The 15,890-nt window shown below is 42.0% G+C and overlaps 1 protein-coding gene across 4 annotated transcripts in view; it reads left to right on the forward strand.

Annotated features, from left to right (window-relative positions):
• UPRT (uracil phosphoribosyltransferase homolog) overlaps positions 1–13,753 on the forward strand; it is a 44,720-nt gene extending 30,967 nt beyond the window's left edge. For 3 of the 4 annotated variants that reach the window (XM_075538610.1, XM_075538608.1, XM_075538612.1), the window contains exons 5-7: positions 5,398–5,559; positions 12,322–12,420; positions 12,994–13,753. In XM_075538610.1, the coding sequence (XP_075394725.1) occupies positions 5,398–5,559; positions 12,322–12,420; positions 12,994–13,100 (368 nt within the window). In that variant the 3' untranslated portion in view covers positions 13,101–13,753. The remainder of the gene's footprint in view (positions 1–5,397; positions 5,560–12,321; positions 12,421–12,993) is intronic. The other variant, XM_075538609.1, reaches the window with a different exon arrangement.
• Positions 13,754–15,890: the final 2,137 nt, after the last annotated feature.

Genomic DNA, 15,890 nt, shown 5'->3' on the forward strand with positions numbered 1-15,890 from the left:
AGTAATTTTCCTCTGTTGTGACAAATCCATAAGAGGAGCGATACATGATCCTTAAGCCCATCATAATCCTGATCCAATCAATGTAAGGGAAATTGACTTGGTGTGTGGCCCGAAGTACCTTTTTCATCTTACAAGAAATAAAAAGCGAGAGAAGTGAGGAGAGAGGAATCTACTACCACCAAGAAGGAAGAGTCAAGAGTGGAGGGCATTCTTTGAATGCAGAGTCCCTGTACTATGAACCTCCTCAAGTCAGAGAAAGTTTGATGCCCAGATACATGGCCTGTCCACACTGTCATGAGGCTAAGATAGGATTGGCTGACTTTTCGAAATACTTCCTTATAGGGATTTGGGCTCAAAAATAGTTCTGTTCAGAATCTAATCACATGGTGGTAGTGGTGCTTTACACTGTGTAGAGGGCACAATATACTACTTTTGCATTGTTTGCCCAGAAAGTGTTGAATTCAATGTTGAGTTGATGCCACCTTTTCAAAAACATCCTTCAGTCTTTATTCCCCAGTCTTTCATAAATCTTTCATATATTTTTCAAATGAAAATAAGCTGATAACAATCTGAAAAATATATAAAAGCTTTATGAAAGACAAATAAGCAACCAAATTGATGTGAAGGGGCATGAATGTAGTGGAGTCCCAAAACGCACCTGTAAGATAATTGAACAGTTCCTCTCAGAAGGGCCACAGGAAAGGTATGATATATCCAGGGCGTGGTATAACACCAATGAAACACATAACTATCCTCTAGTTCTTTAATATTTCCTTCCCTTACTATTATGGTTTTTATTTGTTTTACCTACCATATATACTAGAGTGTAAGCTGAGTTTTTCAGCACTTAAAAAATCATTTTATTGGGGGCTCATACAACTCTTATCACAATCCATACATCAATTGAATCAGGCACTTTTGTACATATGTTGCCTTCATTCTTTTCTAGACATTTACTTTCTATTGAGCCCTTGGTATCAGCTCTATTTTCCGCCTCCCCTCCCACCCTCATAACCCCTGATAGATTGTTCATTGTTATTATTTTCATCTCTCACACCAACTGCTGTCTCCCTTCCCCCATGTTTGCTGTTCTTCTCCCTGTAGAGGGGTGTGTGGTTATTTGTCGATCATTGCGATTGGTTCCCCCTTTCTCCCTGCCTCTTCCCCTCTTCCTCCTACTCGTCTAGTATCACTATTCCCATTCCTGTTCCTGGGTTCTGTGTGTCATGAGCTCCCATCCCTTTCTATACCTGTGTACATGTTCTGTCTAGTCTGAACTGAGAAGCTGCACTGGACCCAGAGGAATATAGTATATTTCATCGATGCTTTACTGCACTGTGGTTCAGCACATTTTTAATGCAGTTTTTGTGGTAAAATTAGGTTCCTGGGCTGATATTCAGGTCGGTTGATCATCAAGTATATACGGTAATTAATCATGTTAGATTTATATATGTTGATTTGTATATTTAAAATCATTTGGCAACGACTGTACAGATGTGCTTTATACAATTGATGTATGTATATGTATGAACTGTGAAAAGAATTGTATGAGCCCCAATAAATTGTTAAAATAAATAAATAAATAGATAAATTTTAAAAAATAAAAATAAAATAAAATCATTTGGCACGACTTTGGGCCCAGGGCATAGCACCCCATCAGACTCGACCAGAAAACAAACAGAAACTGAAGTATTTACAGGCTTTTCCTTTTATTGTCATTGGTTTGTTGTTGTTTTGTTTTGTTTTCTTTTGTTGCTTTGTTTTGCTCTGTCTTGGTTTCCTGCATATTATTATTTCTGCAGGTCTACCTAGATAAGATAGGTGGGATAAACAATCTGGAGGAGAAAACAATGGGACTGACAGTTCCGGGGAACATGGGAGAGGGGGAGGCGGGGGAAAGGAAGTGGTGTTAACAAATCCTAGGACAAGGGAACAACAAGTGGTACAAAATCAATGGCGAGGAGGGTTTAAGAGACCTGGTAAGGCTTGATCAAGGGCAATGTATTGTGGGACAAGAGGAAAGTAAAAGGAAATAGAGGAAAGAACTAGGAGGCAAAGGGCATTTATAGAGGTCTAAATACAGGCATGTACATATATATAAATATATTTTATATGATGATGATGGGAAAATAGATCTATGTGCATATATTTATAGGTTTCGTATTTTTTTGGTAAATCATTTTTAGGGCCACATACGACTCTTATCACATTCCATACCTTCATCAATTATGTAAATCACATTTGTACATTCATTGTCCTCATCATTCTCAAAACATTTGCACTCCATGTAAGCCCCTGGCATCAGCTCCTCATTTTTCCCCTTCCTCCCCACTCCCCCTCCTTCATGAACCTTTGATAATTTATAAATGATTATTTTGTCATATCTTACACTGACTGACATCTCCCTTCACCCAATTTTCTGTTGTCTGTCCCCCTGGAAGGAGGTGATATGTAGATCCTTGTAATCGGTTCCCCCTCCCGACCCTACCCTCCCTCCACCCTCCTGGCATTGCCACCCTCACCACTGGTCCTGAAGGGATCATCTGCCCTGGATTCCCTGTGTTTCCAGTTCCCATCTGTACCAGTGTATATCCTCTGGTCCAGCCAAATTTGTAAGGTAGAATTGGGATCATGATAGTGGGGGAGGGGGGAAAGCATTCAGGAACTAGAGGAAAGTTATATGTCCCATCGTCGCTACACTGTACCCTGACTAGTTTGTCTCTCCCGTGACCCTTTTGTAAGGGGATGTCCAGTGGCTTTCAGATGGCCTTGGGTCTCCACTCCGCACTCCCCCTCATTCACAATTATATTATTTTATGTTCTGATGATGCCTGATACCTGATCCCTTCAGCACCTTGTGATCATGCAGGCTGGTGTGCTTCTTCCATGTGGGTTTCTTGCTTCTGAGCTAGATGGTCGCTTGTTTACCTTCAAGCCTTTAAGACCCCAGACGCTGTATCTTTTGATAGCCAGGCACCATCAGCTTTCTTCACCACATTTGCTTATGCACCCGCTTTGTCTTCAGCGATTGTGTCGGGAAGGTGAGCATCATTGAATGCCAGTTTAATAAAACAAAGTGTTCTTTCATTGAGGGAATACGTGAGTGGAGGCCCAATGTCCATCTGTTATGTTAATACTGAACCTGTACATATATGTAAATAGATCTATTTCCACATCCTCATATATAAATGTATTTACATAATGCATGCCTTTATTCAAAGTTCCTTATATGCCCTTTGCCTCCATGCTCTCTCCTCCATTTCCTTTCACCTTCCTTCTATCCCACTATCATGTTCAGCCTTCATTTGGGTTTCAGCAATTCCTCTCTGCTACATTACACTTGATCACGCCCTACCTGGCCTCCTACAGCCTCCTCACCACTGCTTTGGATCACTTGTTTTTCCCTTGTCCCTGAGTCTGTTAATACCACCCTTCCCCCCTCCCCTTCCCCATGCCTCCCACCGAACAGTCAGTCCCGTTGTTTTCTCCTCCAGGTTGTCCATCCAGACTATTATCTAGACAGACCTGCAAAGACAATAACATGCATGAAAACAAGCGAGAGCAAAACCAATCAATAAAAGAAAGCAAAACCACAACAAGCCAATGACAAAAATAACAAACAAAACACAACTACAAGAAAGAAAAGCTTGTAATTAGTTCAAGGACTCATTGTTGGCCTTTAGGATTGTTTTCCAGTTGAGTCTGATAGGGCGCCAAGCCCTGGTCCCAAAGTCGATTTTTGGTATTTCCTGGGGACTTCGTTGCTCTGTTCCCCTTGCTGTCCTCTTGCACGCCCTTAGTGTTTTGCTTCTGTGTGGTGGGATCAGATCAGGTGGAATTCCCACACTGTGTCTCCAATATTGTCCCCTGTAGTGCTATGGGACAGTGAGGGATGTCTTGTCTCATAACAGGGCTGGTCATATGGTCTTCTGTGTGGATTGGCTGCTCTGAGCGGGAATCTTATAGTCAAAGCTTGGTGGGCCAAGATGTGTTCCACTCTCTTCCTCCCTCTTCATTTGCTCCCGTGTGCTCTGATCAGACATGTCCCTCTCCCTGAGCTGCAGATTCAGTGCTGTCCTCTGAAATAAATTCTTCTGGGGGGATAGGTTTAGTATTAAGGTAGCAGATGGATATTGGACTTCCAGTCAAGTACTCTCTCAATGCAAGAACTCTTTGTTCTATTAACCTGACACTACATGATGCACACATTCCCAACACGATTGCTGAAGCCAAAGTCAGCGCATAAACAAATGTGGTAAAGAAAGCTGATGGTGCCCGGCTATGAAAAGAGATAGCGTCTGGGGTCTTAAAGGCTTGAAGGGAAGCAAGCAGCCATCTAGCTCAGAAGCAGCAAAGTCTACATGAAAGAAGCACACCAGCCTGTGTGATCACAAGGTGTTGAAGGGATCAGGTATCATGCATCAAAGAAAAAAATCATATCATTGTGAATGAGGGTGTGTGTGGAGTGGAGACCCAAAGCCCATCTTTTAAGCAACTGGAAATCTCCTTACAGAAGGGTTTCAGGGAGGAGACAAGCCAGTCAGGGAGGAGACAAGCCAGTGCAGGGTAGCAATGATGAGACAACTTTCCTCTAGTTCTTAAATGCTTCTTCCCCCAACCCCACTATCATGATTCCAATTCTATAATTCTACAAATTTACAAATCTGGCTAGACCATGGGATATACAGTGGTACAGATCGGAACTGGAAGCACAGGGAATCCAGGGCAGATGATCCCTTCAGGACCAGTGGTGAGAGTGGCGATACCAGGAGGGTGGAGAGAAGGTGGGGTAGAAAGGAGGACCCAATCACAAGGATCTGTCCCTGGGGGACAGACAACAGAAAATTGGGTGAAGGGTGACGTCAGATGGTGTAAGATATGAAAAAAAAATTTATAAATTATCAAGGGTTTATGAGGGAGGGGGAATGGGGAGGGAGGGGAAAATGAGCAGCTGATACCAAGGGCTCAAGTAGAAAGCAAATGTTTTGAGAATGATAATGGCAACAAATGTACAAATGTGCTTGACACAATGGATGGATGTGTGGACTGTGAAGAGATTTGTATTAGCCCCAATAAAATTATTTTAAATGTTTTTGATATTAAAAACTCAACAAAAGTTTAGTAAACCATTTAATAGTTTTTGCAATCATAGAGGCATGGCGGCTCTAATAAAACTGGCTTATCTTATTGTCATGGACCAGCCCTTAACTTAATTGTGTAGACAGCCCTAAGTATAAAATATGAAAATATCAGAAATAGTAGCTACTGAGTTTAAAAAAGAATTGCTTTCCTCTTACAATGGCCTTTCTGTATTTTAACAATTATGAAGTTTGTTTTGTTCTATTCTTGGACTTTCACCCTATCTCATTTCAAGTCTTTTTTCTTTCCTTTTTTAAGGTGAGGCAATGGAACAAGGTTTAAGAGATTGTTGTAGATCCATTCGAATTGGAAAGATCCTGATTCAGAGCGATGAGGAGACACAAAGAGCCAAAGTATATTACGCCAAATTTCCCCCAGATATTTACCGGAGAAAGGTCCTTTTGATGTATCCAATTCTCAGTGAGTGACTTGAGTTTAATTTGTAAATTTTGGATTAGGCTTTAAATTCCCTTTGTGCCTTTCTCTTCAGATTGGTTTGTATATATTATATGTCAATAGAAAATGTTACCCTAATCTTAAAGGAAAGTGTAATTTTTCTCATTTTTTTCCTCTGTTGGATTTCAAGTTACTGGGGAATGGTCAGGTAAGCATAGGAATGCTAACCACAAGGTCAGAAGTTCAAACCCACCAGTTGCTGCAGGAGAGAAACTCTATAAAGATTGCTGTGAGTATGAATCGACTTAATGGCAGCAAATTTGGTTTGGGAGTTTTATTAAGAGAATAAACACTAGTCAAACTTTATTAACTCCAAATAGCTTCTATCTTGACATGAACACATTGAAACAAAGATGTATTATACATTGAATTCTGCCTCCCCAACCCATCCTGACATGGCCAAATATAATATGAAGCACTACCCCATATGTTAGTGGAGGTGATCCTGTTTGGAAATAAAGTTTTCATTTTGTTAATGAAGTCATGTCAGAGTAGGGTGAATACTAAAACTAATCGTTTCTGAGTGTAAGCTTATAAACAGGCAGAGTAGACTTGGAAGTGATACATGGGGAGAATCTGGATCCCAAGACTGTCAAAGATCGCTAACAGCTAATGGAAACTCAAAGAGACTGAGATGGCTTTTTCCCTATAGCTGACACCTTGAATTCAGACGTCGAGCCTTCTTCACTTTGAAAATAAATTTCTGTCCTTTAAAGCGACCCATCATGGTATTCTAGTATGGCAGCAATAGGTAATGAAGACCGTCACTTCTCTGTCAGTTTATTGTAATGTGGTGGCTGGTGAATGTCTGTGTTGCTGGAAGTTATGGCACTGATATTGCACATGCCACCAGGGCCACCGGAGTAAACAGGTTTCAGTGGAGCTTCCGGTCTAAGAACAGACACTGAAGAAAGACTCAGCTCCCTATGTCAGAGGAAGGAACCACTGATAAGCCATGCACAGCTTTCAACACTCTCTGATACTGACAGCCTAATGAATGGAAGCAGAGCATTGTCAGAGAGGGTACCGCGGGGTGGGCCCTTTGGATCTGAAGACACTTGAACTGTGACTGAGGAGGAGCTGATTTGTTGGAGTGGAGTCGCCCATGAGTTGTGTGACAAGAATCTGGTAAAGCCTGCGGCAGTGGAGCCTTCCAGGTCTTCATTTGCTGCTGAGGCACAACTTCAGGTAAGGAGAAACTGCTGCAGAAATCTGCAAATGACCGGAACTTGGAAAATATGCAGTGTGAATTTAGGAAAATTGAAAGTGGTCAAAAATGAAATGAAACACATAAAGATCGATATCCTGAGCCTTGGTGAGCTAAAATGGACTGGCATTGGCCATTTTGAATCCGAAAATCATATGATTTACTAGTCTGGGAATGACACAATCAAGAGGACTGGCCTGGCATTCATTGTACGTAAGGACACTGCAAGACCAATCATGAAGTATAGTGCTGTCTGTCAGGATTATTTCTACCTTCAAGGAAATCCAGTCAACAAAAAAAAGAAATCCAGTCAATACAACGTATTTAAATTTATGCACCAACCACAAAAATTAGTGATGATGAAATTGAAGAATACTAACAATGACTTCAAACATGCAATCAAGATTCATTGATAATTATTGGTGATTCGAATGCAAAATTTGGAAACAGTGAGGAACAGTAGTTGGTACATAGGACTTGGTGATAGAAACATAGCTGGAAATTGAATGATAGACTTGTGTAAAACCAACGACTTGTTCATACCAAATACGTTTTTCAACACACGAACAGCACCTATTCACATGGACTCCTCTAGATGGAATATATACATCTGTAGGAACAGAAAATGGAGAAGCTCAATCTCAGCAGTTGAAATAAGGTTCAGGGGCTGACTATGAAACAGACCACCAATTACTCATATGTTAGCTCAGGTTAAAGCTGAAGAAAATTAAAACAAGTTCACGAGACCCAAAATACGACTGAATCTATTCCACTTGGATTTTGAGAACAACTCAAGAACAGATTACAGATTTGACATACAATTTTCCTCTAGTTCTTGAACGCTACCTCTCCCCCACTCTCATGATCCCAATTCTACCTTACAAATCTGGCTGGACCGGAGGATGTACACTGCTACAGAAAGAAACTGGAAACACAGGGAATCCAGGACAGATAAACCCCTCAGGACCAGTGCTGAGAGTAGCAATACCGGGAGAGTGGAGGGCAGGTGAGAGAGAAAGGGGGAACAGATTACAAGGTCTACATATAACCTCCTCCCTGGGGGATGGACAGTGGAGAAGTGGGTGAAGGAAGATGTTGCACGGTGTAAGATATGACAAAATAATAATAATTTATCAATTATTAAGGGTTCATCAGGGAGGAGGAAGTGAGGAGGGATGGAAAAATGAGCTGATACCAAGGGCTCAAGTAGAAAGCAAATGTTTTGAGAATGATGAGGGAAACATGTACAAAAGTGCTTGACACAGTGGATGTATGTATGGATTGTGATAAGAATTGAACGAGCCCCCAATAAAATGATTTTTTTAAAAGAAGAACAGATTTGAGCCATCGGACACTAATGACCGAAGAGCTGTGGGAGGACACAAAGAACATCATTTATGAAGAAAACGAAAGGTCATTAAAAAGCCAGGAAAGAAAGAAAACAGCAAAGCGGGTGTCCGAAGAGACTCTGAAACTTGCTCTTAATCGTAGAGTAGCTAAAGCAAATGGAAGAAATGGGGAAACCAAAGAAAAGAGCTGAATAGAATGTTCCAAAGGGCAGCTCAGGAAGACAAAGCCAAATATTATAATGAAATGTATAAAACCCTAGAGATAGAAAACCAGAAGGGCAGCACATGCCCAACTTGAACTAAGAGAACTCGAGGGGGGGGAAGCCAAGCCTCGTATTGCAATCTTGAAAGATTCTATGGGCAAAATATTGAATGATGCAGGAAGCATCGAGAGAAGATGGAAAGACTGCACAGAGGTGCGGTATGAAAAGGAACTAGTCAACATTCCACCATATCAGGAGGTAGCATATGAGCAAGAACCAAAGGTGCCCAAGCATAGAAGTACAAGTTCCACTGAGAGCATTGGCCCAAACCAAGGAATTGATGGAATACCAATTGAAATGTTTCAACAAACTGATGAAGTACTCCTCTGTACCAGGAAATGTAGAAGTAAGCTACTTGGCCACGTGACTGTAAGAGATCCATGTTTGTGCCCATTCCAAAGAAAGTTGATCAAATTATAGAACCATATCATTGACAACTCATGCAAGAAAAAATTTGCTAATGATCATCCAACAAGGGCGACAGCAGTGAATTGCTAGAGGACTGCTAGGAGTTCGGCCTGGGTTCAGAAGAGGACGCGGACTAAGGGATATCCTTGCTGATGTCAGATGGATCCTGACTTGAAGCAGAGAAGACCAGAGAGATGTCTACTTGTGTTTTGTTGACTGTGCCAAGCCATTGTGGATCATAACAAACCATGGATAACTTTGAGAAGAATGAGAGTTTCAGAGCACTTCATTGTGCTCATGTGGAACTTGTCCATGGATCCAGAGGCGGTTGTGCGGACAGAACAAGAGAATACTGCACGGTTTCAAACCAGGAAAGGAGGGCATCAGTTTTGTATCCTCTCACCAGACCTATTCATTCTGTATGCTGAGCGAATTATCAGGGAAGCTGGATTATATGAAAAAGAAATGGCTTCAAGATTGGAGTGAGGCTTATTAACAACCTGCGATATGCAGATGACACAACCCTCCTTCTGAGAGCCAGGAGGATTCGAAGCACTTGCTGATGCAAATCAAGGACTGCAGCCTTGAGTGTGGATTACAACTCACTGTAAAAAAGACCAAAATCCTCACAACTCGACCAATAGATAGCAAGATCATGATAAAAGGCGAAAAGATTTTAGTTGTCAAGGATTTTATCTTACTGGGATCTACAATCAGTGCTCATGGAAGTAGCAGTCGAGAGATCAAAAGATGAGTTACATTAGGTAAATCTGCTGCACAAGGCCTCTTTAGAGTATTGATGAGAAAAGATGTGACTTTGAGAACTTGGATGCTCAAGCCTTGCCATTTTCCACTGCCTCGTATGCATGTGAAAGTTGAGCCAAAGAAGCATAGATGCATTTGAATTGTGGTGCTGGTGAAGAATATTGAAGGTGCTATGGACTGCTAAAAGGACAAACCGGTGTGTCTTGGAAGAAGCATGATGTCTTTCTTCAGGGATTGGTCCCTCCAAATAACATGTCTGGAGGACTGGAGACAGAGTCATGTCAATCTCGTCTCCAAGGAGTATTTCCCAGGAGTATCTGACTTAGGGATGGTCATATCTACCCTCCCCTATCTTTCCTATTGCCAGGAGCGATGGGTCAGACATAGCTCCATCCATGTTCTATCCTTTTTTCCCTATTCTGATACCAACCATTCCTCTTATAGGACTCTACTTCTATACTGGGTTCAAAAACTTCTTGCAATTATCTCATAGAGAAGCCTCACAATTATGAGAGTTTATTAGACAAGTTAGTAGGTTACAAATCAGGATCAGTCAACAGTAAGGATATAATCACTGGTTGATAAGAACACCTCACCTCAGCTAGCAGCCAGGTCTCGCTCCGAGTCCTTAGCCTCTCAGACACATGGTCCCTTGGCTGCTGCCTCTTTAGGCCAGGAAGCCAGTCCACCTGTCCTTGTCTCACAGTTTCATAGAGAAGGCACCGCGTAATCTGGAAGGTCCTTCTCTAAATCTCCAGGCCAGTTTCTGGTCCCTCTGGTCGTGGCCTCCACCATGTAATAGAGAGAGCTGGACTGCGCCGTGCTGGTGGTCCTGAGAGTTCTCTCCTTGCTACTGCTTCACTGATGACTCATCCGAACAGCAGGGTGTGGTGGGGATAGGGGGGTGATGGTAATAAAAACCAACCAATCCCTTCTATGAGTGTTACCTACTCTCCATTTGCACACACCCATTTAGTGGGAGTTAGTGGCGTGCATGGAAGAGTCATATTAAGACATTTCACTCAGAACATTTCAGAAAAAAAAAACTCCAAAATTAAAAAAAAAAGTTGAGTCAAAAAAACCAATAAAGAAATTAAGATTTCTTGGGCCAAAAAGAAAGAAATCTCATTCCACAACAGCTGCACTGCAAAACCGATGTGTTTGTTCTTCTGGCAATCCATGGGACTTTCCGTATTGTTCAACAATACCGTGATTCAAATGCGTCAGTTCTTCTTTGGTTTTCTTTTAATTGCCCAGCTATCATATGCATAGTCCAAAACACCCAACAACAAGCAAATAGCTCAATTCTGACTCGTTGCGACCCTGTAGGACAGGGTGGAATGGCCCCTGTGCGTGTCTGGGACGGTGGCTCTTCATGGGAGGAGAAAGGCTTATTGTTGCTCCTCAGGGTGACTGGGGGTTTGGAACTGCTAAAGCCCAACTACAGCACACGCACATTGCTGCCGTGGCTGTTAGGTGTCATCGAGTCTGTTCCTACCAGAACAACGCTATGCCAGCAGAACAACACACCGCCCCATCCTGCGTCATCCTCACGATTGCTCCTATACCTGAGCCCAGTGCTGCAGTCACTGTGTCAGTCCAGCGCGTCCTTGCCCTGTCCCTCGACCAAGCATCATGTCCTTCTCCAGTGACTGCTCTCTCCTGACAATATGTTCTTGCCTCTCTAGTTCAATGAGTGCAGTGGTGATTTTCTCAAGGATTTATCGTTTCTTGGCGTCATATATAGATTGGCCCCCATGGGTTTCCAAGGCTATCCATCTTTCTGGAGGCAGGCTGCCATACCGTTCTCTGTGGAGGAGATGGTGGGTGTGAAACACTGACTCTTGCTTAGTAGCAGATCACTTAACCACCATGCCAGCATGGCTCCTTTGATCAAGAATAAATTAAAAAACCAAACTCATTACCACTGTTTTCATTCCAACTCATAACAACTTTATGGGACAGAGTAGAATTGCCCCATAGTGTTTTCAAGTCTGTAACCTTTCTGGAATCACGCTGTCCTCTCTTTCTCAGAATGGCGGATAGGTTAGAAGCGCCCCCTTTCCCTTAGCAGCTGAGCACCTCACCACAGCACCACCAGTCCTGGGGCAGTTCTTCGTTGTCCTCAACTCAGCTCAATGCACTACTATCGAGTCGATGCCGACTCATAACAACCCTGTAGGACAGGGTAGAACTGCCCCTGTGGGTTTCTGAGACTGTACCTCTCCATTGGAGTAGCAACCCCAGTCTTTCTCTCGAGGAGCGGCTGGTGACTTTGAACTGATCTTACAGTAAGCACCCCAATTTATTACCACTAGGCCACCAGGAATCTCTTTCCGTCCCATAGAGTTGCTATGAGTTGTATTGGACTCTCTGGCAGGGCTAAAGAATTCAAACTAAAAAGCAAACCTACCATTGTCGAGTCCATTCTGATTCATAATGACCCTTTATAGAGCTTCCAGGCTGTCGTTGTTGTGGTTCCCTCCCCCACCCCCCACCAGGCTAGAGATTTTTCTGAGAGCCGATAGCTTTATCTTTCTCCCATGGAATGGCTGGTGGGTTTGAACCACTGACCTTGTGGTTATCAAGCCCAACTCACCTAATGCTACCAGAGCTTTCAAATGAAGCTTTGCCTTGTGGTGTCTTATTTAGATTGCTGAAGTGCTCATACATCAAAAACATTTTGAGATGGATATTAAAGTTGCTAATGTATTTGGTTGCCATTTTATTTCAGGCACTGGAAATACCGTAATTGAAGCTGTAAAGGTTCTCATAGAACATGGAGTTCAACCTAGTGTTATCATCCTACTCAGTCTGTTCTCTACTCCTCATGGTAAGTCCAGCGTGGGGCAGTAATTCCCCTTTCTCTGCTCATCTTCTTCCTCAAAGCTAGAGTCGTGAGTTCTACAAAAGTTAACTTGCTTTGACATCCCAAAGCCATTATGTATGTATTACATCGTGTTCTGGTTGGGAAACCATCATAATTACATTGTTCCAATCTGAAAAATAAAATAATGTGTTGCTAAGAATTTATTACTGAATATGTGGGGCATTGTCTTGTTGGTTTTTAGATATCAAACCTTAGTAAGTAGAAATTAACTGAGTCTAATTAAGTATCCTAAATATAACATTCCTGAATTCTTGCTGTTGCTGCCGTCAAGTCAATGCTGACTCATAGCATCTTTAATAGATCAAAGTAGAACTGATCCTTGGAGTTTCTGATAATGTAACTTTACGGGAGTAGAAAGCCCCATCTTTGTCCTGTGGAGCAGCTGGTGCTTTCGAACTGCTGACCATGCAGATCACAGCCTAGCATGTTACCACTCTGCCACCAGAGCTCCTTGAATTCCGACTAGTGTTACCAAAATTCCTGCCATAACAACAGTTTTCCTTTTATCTTTTGAAGGTGCCAAATCAATCATTCAAGAGTTTCCAGAGATCACAATTTTAACTACTGAAGTCCATCCTGTTGCACCAACACATTTCGGACAGAAATACTTTGGAACAGACTAAATTCTTGAAATCATCTTGTATATTACAGTTATATTTTGAGTTGCCACTTATCTTACTAAATCACTGAGGAATGGCAAAAAAAAACTTGTTTAGAGGTGCTTTTAAATTTTGGAAATTAGGGGGAAAAGGAACTATTTGAAGTGCGATTTCTATAGTTGGCACCAAATTCAGTAATGAGGCACATCCAACTCTTAGAAAAGATGAACATTGTAATCATAGGCTTATGCTAATTGCTAGCTCCTCAGTGCTTTGAAATTGTACCCTGATCTGGGATCTGCTCCATTGGGAGGGTGCTTACAACCACAAATAAACCCAAATGGGAATCCGTTCTGTGGCCCATTGTCATTGGCATTTTGCTTTGGGCTTTAGGAAGATCACATACACGGTGGCTGTCGCTGCCCTCTTTGCTCCCTGGCACTGCACCTGCCAGTAGGGTGGAGAGGATAGACGAATGCACCCTGGAAACTGACACTTCCAGCCCTATGCTTCCAACGTGTCAGACTCGGGACGTGTGGTTAATCGGCCCATTATGTTCTTCACGGCTCTCTCTCTCTCTCTCTCTCTCTCTCTCTCTCTCTCTCTCTCTCTCTCTCTCTCTCTCTCTCTCTCTCTCTAACACCGCCAGACTGAAGTGGAGAAGATGGTGACTCACTTTCAGCAACCATAATCCTAACACAGACTGAACCAGGAATGTCAGAATGCTGATAAGGGAGAGCTAAATATTGTTAATCCTACAGAAGGGAATTTGGGATGAAATCTTTTGAGGTGTGAGAGGGAAAGGTGGTTTCTTCCTGGGTTGTAAAGCCAATAAGTCAATCAAAATACTGTATTTTTAATTTTTATTTTTCTAGTAGCAAATTAGTTATTTGGCCCATTTGTCAACTGTATATTACAATGGGGGGGGAACCCAGCTATGCTTTAAAAAATGTCTTAAGATGTATGTGTTCATATTCAAGCTTTAGAAACGGGGAGAAAACATTTTCCAAATCAATATATGTGTTCTGAAACCTACTTGTAAAACCCTAATCTTATTTTACTTTGATATTAAAACATTTTAGCAATAGTTGCTGGCTGATGACTTGGTGTATTCACATAGCCCCATTGGCGGCTGGTGAGGGCCACTGGTCACATCGAGAGCAGAAGCCACTGTCTCTGACACAGCCAACGCTGATGAACGTCCTCCAAAATTGAGTGAGAGGAAGCAAGCATATGCAGAATGGCCTGTCCGCTCTCTGTGAAACCTAGGAATACTAGGAGAATATTGCTATCGCCGAAGACTGTGATATAATTAAACTGAGATTAATTCTTCCAGTTCTCATGGAAATTGTCATCTATACTTGTCAGATAACTGTTTTGAGACAATGCAGATATTGTCTGTTCATGATTTGTAGAAGTTGTAATTAGAGCCCATTAAAGCCGAACTATTTATCCTTTTGTCTCAGTAAATATGTGGCCAGCAAGATTAAAGACAGACCAGATCTACTTTAGGTTAATTCATTTAATTTTAATTTTTAATGGCACCTAATCTACATAGCATACACTTCAATTGTTAATGCATTGAATTAGTTGGGAGGTGGTTTTGTTCTGTTCAGAGTTAGTTCTTGTGTTAGGACTTTGTTTTGTTTGAAGTGACTTTCCACAACATCAGACACGTGTGTTTAAGTATGTTTAAAGCAATTGATTGTTTATGTCATCGGACATATGTAACATGCCTTTATTTTGTCAGGAGACATGATTGTCATTGATGAAATTGGATCCCACATGAAAAGCCTAGCAGGTACAGTAGGAATGAGTGGTTGGGGTCATATTGTCCATTGATGTTTGTCCTCTACCCTATTCAGATTCCAAGATAAATTATAACTGCATCTTCTGAAATTTGAGCCTTTTTAAAAACAATTGAAGCATTATCTGTAGGGACTCTTTGAATGTGGGACAGTTTCTAAACTTAACTATATGATTTGATTATGTCTAGTCAGAAGAAGATTGATTTTAACGACATGAACTTGAGAGCTGTATAAACAGCGTGGAATGACTATTGAAGAAAAAAACCGTAACAATTAAAACAACATTCCAATAGCATACAGCAGCGGTTCCCACATTAATTAGGTGCCGAATCACCTGGAGGGCTACAGAGTTCTGAGTCTCAACCTCAGTTTCTGAGTGGGCAGGTCTGGAGCAGGGCAGTTCCAGTACATTCTCAGGTGTTGCTGGTGTTGCTGCCCTGGGTGAGGATCACACTTTGATTTCAAACACCTCTTTTCTAATACAGGTTTTCCCTGCTACTTAAAAGTAGAGCATTTCTAGGAAACTTTTCATAAGACAAAATGGTGGAGAGTGAAAAAGTTATTTCTCAAACAAATACCTAAGTGTTCCCTTCATACCAAATAACACACAACACTTAAAGTAGCACTAACAGAGTGTTCGCAGACACAGGTCAGAGCTGTGGCATCGTGATGCTGAGGTGCTGCATGTGGTTCCTAAGAAAGGAGCTTGGAGATGCCACTCTCTTACTGCTTAGAGTGCATCCCCACCCCCATCCCTACCCCCCAAACAAACAAACGTTGTTAGTCTGGGTACGTTAGAGAAACAAATCCACAGAAATCATATGTATATGAGAGAGTTTTTATATAAAGGGTAAGTGCACATCAAGAAAACATCCTAACCCAGTGCTGCCCAAGCCCACAAGTCCACCATTAACCCATATGTCCCACACCAATCCACAAAGTCCTCCTCCATCTCACAAAACACACGCAGGAGGAAAGCCAACTGCAGGAGGAAAGCCAAGTCAGT

Source organism: Tenrec ecaudatus, chromosome X, assembly GCF_050624435.1.
Source record: "Tenrec ecaudatus isolate mTenEca1 chromosome X, mTenEca1.hap1, whole genome shotgun sequence".
NCBI classification, from domain to species: Eukaryota; Metazoa; Chordata; class Mammalia; order Afrosoricida; family Tenrecidae; genus Tenrec; species Tenrec ecaudatus.